The sequence below is a fragment of the Entelurus aequoreus genome, linkage group LG17 (assembly GCF_033978785.1).
Source record: "Entelurus aequoreus isolate RoL-2023_Sb linkage group LG17, RoL_Eaeq_v1.1, whole genome shotgun sequence".
NCBI classification, from domain to species: Eukaryota; Metazoa; Chordata; class Actinopteri; order Syngnathiformes; family Syngnathidae; genus Entelurus; species Entelurus aequoreus.
In genome coordinates this window covers 34,995,705-35,007,937 of record NC_084747.1, presented here as the reverse complement: position 1 = coordinate 35,007,937, position 12,233 = coordinate 34,995,705, and the positions used below count along the sequence as shown (strand labels likewise).

At 40.5% G+C, this 12,233-nt stretch overlaps 1 protein-coding gene across 1 annotated transcript; it reads right to left on the bottom strand.

Moving 5' to 3' along the window:
- Positions 1-8,863: 8,863 nt before the first annotated feature.
- Positions 8,864-11,239, bottom strand: LOC133631992 (uncharacterized). Its single transcript, XM_062024210.1, has 2 exons — positions 9,375-11,239; positions 8,864-9,273 (listed from the first exon to the last, which is right to left on the bottom strand). Exon 1 carries the CDS (start codon positions 11,215-11,217, stop codon positions 9,382-9,384), a length of 1,836 nt encoding a protein of 611 aa, XP_061880194.1. The 5' UTR covers positions 11,218-11,239; the 3' UTR covers positions 8,864-9,273; positions 9,375-9,381.
- Positions 11,240-12,233: the final 994 nt, after the last annotated feature.

The window sequence follows — 12,233 nt, the reverse complement described above, 5'->3', positions numbered from 1 at the left end:
CACACCGCTGCCTCTCCACCTGGCTGTTATCTACCGCCCCCCGGGCCCTATTCGGACTTCATCAGTGAATTCTCAGAGTTTGTTGCTGATCTAGTGACGCACGCCGACAATATAATCATAATGGGGGACTTTAATATCCATATGAATACCCCATCGGACCCTCCATGCGTGGCGCTCCAGACTATAATTGATAGCTGTGGTCTTACACAAATAATAAATGAACCCACGCATCGCAACGGTAATACGATAGATCTAGTGCTTGTCAGGGGTGTCACCACCTCTAAAGTTACGATACTCCCGTACACTAAAGTAATGTCCGATCATTACCTTATAAAATTCGAAGTTCTGACTCATTGTCAACAAACTAATAATAATAATAATAACTACTATAGCAGCCGCAACATTCATGCTGCCACAACGACGACTCTTACGGACCTACTGCCTTCGGTAATGGCACCATTCCCAAATTATGTGGGCTCTATTGATAACCTCACTAACAACTTTAACGACGCCCTGCGCGACACCATTGATAGTGTAGCACCGCTAAAGCTAAAAAGGGCCCCTAAAAGGCATACCCCATGGTTTACAGAAGAAACTAAAGCCCAGAAATGATCATGTAGAAAGCTGGAACGCAAATGGCGTGCGACTAAACTTGAGGTTTTCCATCAAGCATGGTGTGATAGTTTAATAACTTATAAACGCATGCTTACCTCAGCTAAAGCTAAATATTACTAAAATCCAGAGGTGTGGACTCGAGTCACATGACTTGGACTCGAGTCAGACTCGAGTCATGAATTTGATGACTTTAGACTCGACTTGACAAAATGTAAAGAGACTTGCAACTCGACTTAGACTTTAACATCAATGACTTGTGACTTCACTTGGACTTGAGGCTTTTGACTTGACATGACTTGCTACTTTCCCCAAAACCCAAACCTTAAAAAGTTATTTGGGAGCGCTCCGTATCTTTCATTTTATACGTCTGTGTCTATAAGCGTGTGTGCTGCTTGTCAGCGTGTGTGCTGTCAGTACAACAGCCAATCAAATTAAATATACGTTGTTTTCATCCCACAGCTCTCATCCAATCCAATTGCAGGACAACCACCGAACATGAGTTGTCAAACAATGCGGCAGTGAGAAACAATTATGCCAAAGTTGGTTTCGTTCGGGTATAAAAACTACGACTTGGTCAACAAAAAACGAATTGCCGTATGCAAATCACGCAGTTCGAATATTACAGACGGAGACGCAACAACTTCCAACTTCGTTCGACATTTGAAGTTGCACAAAGAAGGGTAAGTTTTGAATGTAAGATAACGTTTATTGGCTAAGTAACATGACTTTTATTTGCTGTGTAGTTAAATCAGTGAGGCTGTAAGCTCACTGCTAACGTTATAACCATAGACATCTTATAAGGGTACGCAGCATTGAGCGCTACTGCCGGCGCAGACGAGACGCGGAGCCGCCATCTTGGAGTGGTGATCCGCTCCACTCAGTGCAATTCATTTGGCAGGAGCAATGAACTGTCAGCAAATTTAATTCATCTTACCTCACTGAATACCACTGATTTTCACGCGTTTTTTTGTCATGCGTGTAGCTATGATAACGGACACATGTTTTGGCGTTTTTATTATTCATAGTTTGCTTAACAGTAATATAATATTCTTATACACTATAAATGACCAGACGTCCGAGATCAAAACTGGGAATATAATCCCAGAGAAGAGGGAAAAAAACGGTCAGCTATTTTTAAATTGAAGAAACAATATGATTAGATTATATATACATGCGTATATCCTACATAAACAATGTATGAATACATTAGATATCTATATATTTTAGGGACCTATAGACTGTAACTCTGTTGCTGCAGCAGCAGAGAGTTTATTCTGTCTTGACACTTTGTATTGATATTTTGTATTACATTCTTCCCTTAAATGATCATGTTTACAGTGATTGTTTTATATCTATTTTTTATGTATGTCGCTTTGGATAAAAGCGTCTGCCAAATACTTAAACGTATATAAACACCTGAAAGTCTTTATATCAGCTAAAACCACCAATCTGTTTCACTGGATTCAGAATAAAACCAAATGCTGTCTTACCCAACAATGTTAGTATTTGAATATTGTTACTTGAAGACTTATTCCTGGTTACAATTATACCGTTAAGAAAGTATTGTCTTATACTTTGCCTAAAATGAGAATGCATCATAATCAGTGGCGGCTGGTGAATTTTGTTTTAGGTGGGGCTGAAAGTTTGTAAACCAAACCCCTGTAGGGGGGTCATCCTCCCCCAGAAGATTTCTTTGTGATTCTCACATACAAATATTGAAGATCTTTGCTCCTTCTCAACTTTGTGGTAATGTTATTTTCATAAAATACAACCAATAGTATGTTAATGTTTGTTTTTGCAAATGTGTTTATTCTGTAAAGGAATGAGTTAAATGTTTAAAATGGTTTAAACTATTAAAATGACCGGTTAATAGTGCTATTATGAATTGCAATGTCAGCACCATTTTTTTCCTGCAATTTCAAATGCACTTGTTTTAATAAATAAATACAGCGTTTTAAAAGCATACACAATCTGTGTAAAAATATTAGTCTGTAGTTAAAAGGACTTGAAAGGACTCAAAACTCAAAATGCAGGACTTGGGACTTGACTTGAGACTTTCTAGTCTTGACTTTGGACTTGACTCGGGACTTGCCTGTCTTGACTCGGGACTTGACTCGAGACTTGAGGGCAAAGACTTGAGACTTACTTGTGACTTGCAAAGCAATGATTTGGTCCCACCTCTGCTAAAATCTCATCCACCTCAACAAAAATGATCCTACATTTTTGTTTAGTACAGTAGCATTGCTAACCCAACAAGGGACTCCTCCCAGTAGCTCCACCCACTCAGCAGATGACTTTATGAATTTCTTTAATAAGAAAATTGAAGTCATTAGAAAAGAGATTAAAGACAATGCATCTCAGCTACAACTGGGTTCTATTAACACAAATACGACTGTATATACGACGGATACCGCCCTCCAAAATAGTTTCTCTCTCTTTGATGAAATAACATTGGAGGAATTGTCAAAATGTGTAAATGGGACAAAACAAACAACATGTTTACTTGACCCAATTCCTGGGAAACTTATCAAGGAGCTTTTTGTATTATTAGGCCCATCAGTGTTAAATATTATAAACTTATCACTTTCCTCTGGCACTGTTCCCCTAGCATTCAAAAAAGCGGTTATTCATCCTCTACTCAAAAGACCTAACCTCGATCCTGATCTCTTGGTAAACTACCGGCTGGTGTCCCACCTTCTGTTTATCTCGAAAATCCTCGAAAAAATTGTCGCACAGCAGCTAAATGAACACTTAGCGTCTAACAATCTCTGTGAACCTTTTCAATCCGGTTTCAGGGCAAATCACTCTACGGAGACAGCCCTCGCAAAAATGACTAATGATCTATTGCTAACGATGGATTCTGATGCTTCATCTATGTTGCTGCTTCTTGATCTTAGCGCCGCTTTCGATACTGTTGATCATAATATTTTATTAGAGCGTATCAAAACGCGTATTGGGATGACAGACTTAGCCTTGTCTTGGTTTAACTCTTATCTTACTGACAGGATGCAGTGTGTCTCCCATAACAATGTGACCTCGGACTATGTTAAGGTAACGTGCGGAGTTCCCCAGGGTTCAGTTCTTGGCCCTGCACTCTTTAGTATTTACATGCTGCCGCTAGGTGACATCATACGCAAATACGGTGTTAGCTTTCACTGTTATGCTGATGACACCCAACTCTACATGCCCCTAAAGCTGACCAACACGCCGGATTGTAGTCAGCTGGAGGCGTGTCTTAATGAAATTAAACAATGGATGTCCACTAACTTTTTGCGACTCAACGCTAAGAAAACGGAAATGCTGATTATCGGTCCTGCTCAACACCGACATCTATTTAATAATACCACCTTAACATTTGACAAGCAAACAATTAAACAAGGCGACTCGGTAAAGAATCTGGGTATTATCTTCGACCCAACTCTCTCGTTTGAGTCACACATTAAGAGTGTTACTAAAACGGCCTTCTTTCATCTCCGTAATATCGCTAAAATTCGTTCCATTTTGTCCACAAGCGATGCTGAGATCATTATCCATGCGTTCGTTACATCTCGTCTCGATTACTGTAACGTTTTATTTTCGGGCCTCCCTATGTCTAGCATTAAAAGATTACAGATGGTACAAAATGCGGCTGCTAGACTTTTGACAAAAACAAGAAAGTTTGATCATATTACGCCTATACTGGCTCACTTGCACTGGCTTCCTGTGCACCTAAGATGCGACTTTAAGGTTTTACTACTTACGTATAAAATACTACACGGTCAAGCTCCTGCCTATCTTGCCGACTGTATTGTACCATATGTCCCGGCAAGAAATCTGCGTTCAAAGAACTCCGGCTTATTAGTGATTCCCAGAGCCCAAAAAAAGTCTGCGGGCTATAGAGCGTTTTCTATTCGGGCTCCAATACTATGGAATGCCCTCCCGGTAAAAGTTAGAGATGCTACCTCAGTAGAAGCATTTAAGTCTCATCTTAAAACTCATTTGTATACTCTAGCCTTTAAATAGACTCCCTTTTTAGACCAGTTGATCTGCCGTTTCTTTTCTTTTCTTTTCTACTCTGCTCCCAACCCGGGGTGGACCGCTAGCCTGTCCATCGGATGGGGACATCTCTACGCTGCTGACCCGTCTCCGCTCGGGATGGTTCCTGCTGGCCCCACTATGGACTGGACTTTCGCTGATGTGTTGGACTTTCACAATATTATGTCAGACCCACTCGACATCCATTGCTTTCGGTCTCCCCTAGAGGGGGGGGGGGGTTACCCACATATGCGGTCCTCTCCAAGGTTTCTCATAGTCATTCACATTGACGTCCCACTGGGGTGAGTTTTCCTTGCCCGTATGTGGGCTCTGTACCGAGGATGTCGTTGTGGCTTGTACAGCCCTTTGAGACACTTCTGATTTAGGGCTATTTAAATAAACATTGATTGATTGATTGACCACTAAATGGTAACACCCGAATACGTTTTTCAACTTGTTTAAGTCGGGGTCCACTTAAATTGATTCATGATACAGATATATACTATCATCATAATACAGTCATCACACAAGATAATCATCAGAGTATATACATTGAATTATTTACATTATTTACAATCCGAGGTGTGGGATGTGGAGGGGTGGGGAGTTGGTTTGGTTGGTATCAACACTTCAGTCATCAACAATTGCATCATCAGAGAAATGGACATTGGAACAGTGTAGGACTGATTTGGTAGGATATGTACAGCAAGCAGTGGACATAGAGAGAGAGAGAGAGATCAGAAAGCATAAGAATAAATATCTACATTTGATTATTTACAATCCGGGGAGGTAGGATGTGGAAGGGAGGGTGTTAGTTTAGGGTTGAAGTTGCCTGGAGGTGTTCTTTTAGTGCGGTTTTGAAGGAGGATAGAGATGCCCTTTCTTTTACACCTGTAGGGAGTGCATTCCATATTGATGTGGCATAGAAAGAGAACGAGTTAAGACCTTTGTTAGATCGGAATCTGGGTTTAACGTGGTTAGTGGAGCTCCCCCTGGTGTTGTGGTTATGGCGGTCATTTACGTTAAGGAAGTAGTTTGACATGTACTTCGGTATCAGGGAGGAGTAGCGGATTTTATAGACTAGGCTCAGTGCAAGTTGTTTTACTCTGTCCTCCACCCTGAGCCAGCCCACTTTGGAGAAGTGGGTATGAGTGAGGTGGGATCTGGGGTGGAGGTCTAGAAGTAACCTGACTAGCTTGTTCTGGGATGTTTGGAGTTTAGATTTGAGGGTTTTGGAGGTGCCAGGGTACCAGGAGGTGCATGCGTAATCGAAAAAGGGTTGAACGAGAGTTCCCGCTAGAATCCTCATGGTGCTTTTGTTGACCATAGAGGAGATTCTATAGAGAAATATCGTTCGTTGGTTGACCTTTTTGATTATCTTGATTGCCATTTTATCACAGGAAAGATTAGCAGAGGTGTGGACTCGAGTCACATGACTTGGACTCGAGTCAGACTCGAGTCATGAATTTGATGACTTTAGACTCGACTTGACAAAATGTAAAGAGACTTGCAACTCGACTTAGACTTCAACATCAATGACTTGTGACTTTACTTGGACTTGAGCCTTTTGACTTGACATGACTTGCTACTTTCCCCAAAACCTAAAGCTTAAAAAGTTATTTGGGAGCGCTCCGTAGCTTTCATTTTGTACGTGTCTGTCTATCAGCGCGTGTGCTGCGTGTCAGCGTGTGTGCTCTCAGTACAACAGCCAATCAAATTAGATCTACATTGTTTTCATCACACAGCATTCAGCCAATCAAATTGCAGGACAACCAATGAACAAGAGTTGTCAAACAACGCGCCAGTGAGAAAGATTTATACCAAAGTTGGTTTCGTTCGGGTATAAAAACTACGACTTGGTCAACAAAAAACGAATTGCAGTATGCAAATCACGCAGTTCGAATATTACAGACGGAGACGCAACAACTTCCAACTTCGTTCGACATTTGAAGTTGCACAAAGAAGGGTACGTTTTTAATGTAAGATAACGTTTATTGGCTAAGTAACATGACTTTTATTTGCTGTGTAGTTAAATCAGTGAGGCTGTAAACTCACTGCTAACGTTATAACCATAGACATCTTATAAGTAGACGCAGCATCGAGCGCTACTGCTTATTGGCGCAGACGAGACGCGGGGCCGCCATCTTGGAGTGGTGATCCGCTCCACTCAGTGCAATTCATTTGGCAGGAGCAATGAACTCTCAGCGCATTTAATTCATTTTACCTCACTGAATACCACTCATTTTCACGCACTTTTTTGTCATACGTGTAGCTATGAAAACGGACACATGTTTTATTATTCATAGTTTGCTTAACAGTAATATAATATTCTTATATGCTATAAGTGACCAGACGTCCGAGATCAAAACTGGGAATATAAGCCCAGAGAAGGGGGAAAAAAACGGTCAGCTATTTTTAAGTTGAAGAAACAATATGATTATGTTATATATACATGCGTATATCCTACATAAACAATGTATGAATACATTAGATATCAATACATCTTATAGACCGTATCTCTGTTGCTGCAGCAGCAGAGAGTTTATTCTGTCTTGACACTTTGTATTGATATTTTGTATTACATTCTTCCCTTAAATGATAATGTTTACAGTGATTGTTATATATGTATTTTTTATGTATGTCGCTTTGGATAAAAGCGTCTGCCAAATACTTAAACATATATAAACACCTGAAAGTCTTTATATCAGCTAAAACCACCAATCTGTTTCACTGGATTCAGAATAAAACCAAATGCTGTCTTACCCAACAATGTTAGTATTTGAATATTGTTACTTGAAGACTTATTCCTGGTTACAATTATACTGTTAAGAAAGTATTGTCTTATATTTCGCCTAAAATGAGAATGCATCATAATCAGTGGCGGCTGGTGAATTTTGTTTTAGGTGGGGCTGAAAGTTTGTAAACCAAACCCCTGTAGGGGAGTCATCCTCCCCCAGAAGCTTTATTTGTGATTTTCACATACAAATATTGAAGATCTTTGCTCCTTCTCAACTCTGTGGTAATGTTATTTTCATAAAATACAACCAATAGTACATTAATGTTAAATCTTACTTGTGAAAAGTAATCCCCCGATTCCTATTTTCAATAGTCCGCTCATTTGAGCAGGAAAAGGCTGAACACCAGCCCGGCATCTTTGTTTTTTACCTGTCAACTGTCAGTTTAGGCTGCTCGCCGGCTCCTCATCACCACTTCAAGATGCAATTTGCTCGCGTCACAGCAGCCAATACTGCGTTTACTTATAAGATGTCTATGGTTTATCATTTCAAACACAGCAATATGTTGCGTCCACTGCAGTTTGCTACCTTATTCATACTTTTTGTCAAGTGATTTTTTTAAGCAGGGTTGCATGAGGTACCTATTCATAACGTTACGTTAGTCAATGTATCACACACAGTAACATAACGTTGCACGGCGGTCAGCAGCACCGCATATTTTAGCCACCTACAAAAAGACAAACATAGTCAAATAAAGGTCAGTTAAAATGTATACTATATTAAGAATATGTGTACATATTGCATAGGGCCCTGACATCTAAAAAGTACAACTCTGTTCATTGTTATGTTCATGTATTTGTTATGTTTTTCCTGTGTACGCACACATAAACACACATACAGTATGAGATGAGATCAATGAGATAAGGTAAGAACAGAATAGAAACGGCTGTGGAACTAGTTACAATGCAATATGCCATGGAAATACAATGTTAACACTTTTGTACAAATAAGTACAGTTGCACTTGTTTTTTCAAATGTGTTTATTCTGTAAAGGAATAAGTTAAATGTTTAAAATTGTTTAAACTATTAATATGACTGGTTAATAGTGCTATTATGAATTGCAATGTCAGTACTATTTTTTTTCCTGCTATTTCAAATGCACTTGTTTTAATAAATAAATACAGCGGTTTAAAAGCATACACAATCTGTGTAAAAATATTAGTCTGTGGTTAAAAGGACTTGAAAGGACTCGAAACTCAAAATGCAGGACTTGTGACTTGACTTGAGACTTTCCAGTCTTGACTTTGGACTTGACTCGGGACTTGCCTGTCTTGACTCTGGACTTGACTCGAGACTTATAGTCTGGTGGCTTAGTGACATTACCGTTACGGAGCGGATAAAAGCGCCAAATTTTTTATGGGCCTTCTTTATGACCTACTGAAGGATTTTAGAAGGGTACTCAAACTTAAATATTGAAAATACCTTTATAGTGCACATAAGTTATTTTGATCAATAACTGCAAAAAACGCCTATACTAAAAAAGGACTAATTCTTGTCATGTGTCCTCTTGCTGCTAGTTTTTACATCATACTTGCACAGGGTGTCTACAGGTAGTGTCTTCACATCCCAGAACAGCCAGAATGCCAATATTTGATTCCATTATGAACCATTTGGCTTTCAAATAAGGCCTCATTATGGACGGAAATAGCAAAAAGTATCATTTTCAGATGATGATTCAAGACCCAGCACATGAAGTATTATCCATAAAACCTTTAATGCAATTATAATGTTAGAACTCTGATTGAGGCCAAAAATAAATTAAAGGGGCAAGTCAGCTGGTGCACATGATCAGCATGGGGGCTGAGGACCAATGGCCTGGATGACTCTTCTTACTACACTATGAAGTAATCTGCACGTGAAACAGGCAAGAAAACAATTGTTGTCACAATTTAAACAAATTGACATGCATCATAATGTGGAAACTTGGTGTATTGGTGTGCATAACTGTACCTGGTGTCTATTTGCAGCAGTTGCATTTGCAAAGTGGAGAACAGTCAATATTAGCATTGCTGCATTTACAGCTGGAACAGTCACCTTTACATGAGCATTTTATCAGCTCTCTGCAGGCAATGGAGACCTCGGGAATGGTTATCCAAACTGGAACCCATGACCCTGTTTCGTCCTTGGTCCATCCAAAGTCCTTTGGAGAAGGAATCACTTGCTGTGTGTCTGTGCTGGTTGCCCAGATTCCTGCCTGAAACACAGCCCGTTTTACATGCTGGAGTAGGGCATCCTGCGTGGGAGGTAATCTCTCCATCGGCCGACTGTCTTGACAGAAGAGTTCCTTCCTTGTTTGACTGATGGAGTTCAAAGGACTGGATCTGTTGTACAGGATCACAGTCAGCCTCTCAAGTGTCTGGAAATGCTCAGAGTCAACTTTTAGTTCCTGGAATGGATGCTTTGCCAGATACATAAATGTTTCTGTAGCAGCATCATAGGCTTGCCAGGCCCTCCAAGCTGACTTCTTGCCTTTTCCGTTAAATGCAGATGTTGTGTCACAACCTGAATATGCGTGGAACATAAGCAGACCTTGTGATTTGGGTTCCCCCAGGCTTTTGCAGATGTGGTTTATGTGGTAATATCTGAACCTTTTTCCCATGCCAAAAGCCACCCAGATGTCAGTCAATGGTTGAAGCACCACCAAATCATAAAATAAACCAGCAAGGATCACGATGACATCAGTGTCCACAGTTCGCACAAGAACTGTCTTTGCTCCCTCCTTCAATGCGCATTGTAGATGGACCACTATCCTTGTGTCTGCCTCCTCATGGTTGCAACAGTCCATCATGCTAGTGGAACCAAAAGCTTGTCCTGACACCGCTTGCCCCGATGTGACATACACAGCTTTGGTTGGTGGCCAGCTGAACTCTTGGATCTTGGATGTCAAGAAATCAAACAACTCCTTCTTGTTGATTGGGTCGCGAAGAAAGTCCATCCAGTTGCCTGGCAACTTTGTCGGGCCTGACACTTTCCTGCGAACACCACGTCCTCTTTTTTCTCGGGTGGACTCCTTCAAGCTGTCAGGGATGTACGTGTCCCATACAACATCCAATCGTTTTGCATCCTGCAGCTGCTTCTGCAGGTAGGGGATGAAAACCTCATTTGCATAAGCATCAAACGTGCTCACTCTAATAGTGGGCAGGCAGTGGACAATTACTGCCCCATCTAGGACTTTGAAGTCATAGGTTGAGGGTGGCTCTGATTGTGCTGGCTGCTCAAGACATTGTAGCAGGTCTGATTTGGTGCCTGTCAGATGAAGTTTTCCAAAGTCTGAGAGAGATGGAGGGAAGGACTGCACCTCATGTGTAAAGAATTCATCCAAATTACTCTCACGGCTCTGCATAGCTACATATAGCTGGCCAAAGAGTGCCACGTTGTTCTGAAGCACTTTAATCTTTTTCCCATCTTTAGACATTGTCTTGCGTCTAGGTTGCCTGAAGACTGCCAAGGAATTCCTTTTAATCGGATCATGGATAGATTGTGTGCGTTCATCAAGCACCTTCTTGACAAACTCCTGATATTGTCTCTTCCCTGTGTCCTCCAGGATGAGCATGGTATTTGCGACTAATTTATCTGCGCAGTTGCGACTATCAAGAGTCACAAGTTCCTCGAAGACATCCAGGAAAGGGTTTCCCATACGCCTTATGGTATCTGACAGACTGTTGACCTGTCTCTGGAATGTCTTCTGTGTGCCAAGACCCTGCTCATGGTGCTGGAAGCTCTCTTTGTCATCTTGGAGATATTCCTCTTCAAATTCCTTTATCAATCTTGCCATTTCTGGGCCTGTGAGCATCCATCTTCTGAAGGCAGTTGGATTTTCTGATAACATTAGATGTCTAAAATAGGTAGCCTAGCTAATCTTTTTAACTTTCCTTATGCTTTGTTAAGCAACATACAGCTCATTCTCAAAGCATTATTATTGTTATATTTACCTGATGACCACATGCTTGATTGCAGCTCTGTGTGATGCTGAACTGCACAGTGATCATGTGATCATGTGATCAGGCTGGAACTTATTGTGATCATGCAGGCTAGTTTATATATCGCCATCTGGTGTTGTGAATGTATATTGAAACAGTAGTTGCGATTATGAACAACTTCATGATTAATTCTAATTACAAAATGAATAGAGAATGTCTTTACCCACACTACATGCAGAACATGACATTTTTTCAGCTTTTTTCTTAATTCCGCCTATACTGTACAGGACTTTATGGAGGATGTACCTGTACCAGGTGCCTTGGTAATGCATTTTAGACATCATTTTGAATGTTTATCCATCACTGGACCCAATTAAAAGCAAATTTACCTTCCTAAGTGGAAAAAAACAACAATTTATCAGCAATATACCTTTTATGACTCCGGAATAACATTTTTTAAACAATTTTGTGCACTATATGGGTATTTTCAATATTTAAGTTTGAGTACCCTTCTAAAATCCTTCAGTAGGTCATAAAGAAGGCCTGTAAAAAAATTGGCGCTTTTATCCGCTCCGTAACGGTACGCCTAAAAATGTGCGCTAACCCACCACACTATTAAGGGCAAAGACTTGAGACTTACTTGTGACTTGCAAAGCAATGACTTGGTCCCACCTCTGAAGATTAGCCTCTAGAATGGAACCTAGGTAGGAACCTGTATGTAAATTTTTGACCACGACTGTATATATATATAAATATTGATGAATATTGATGAATAAATAGTGTAGCTACAACCGAGTATGTCCACGTCATGATTAACATTTGGAAATACTGATAAAGTGAAATTGCCTTTGCGCACGCGCGAAATATAATTTCCGTGTTGCCAGCGGCA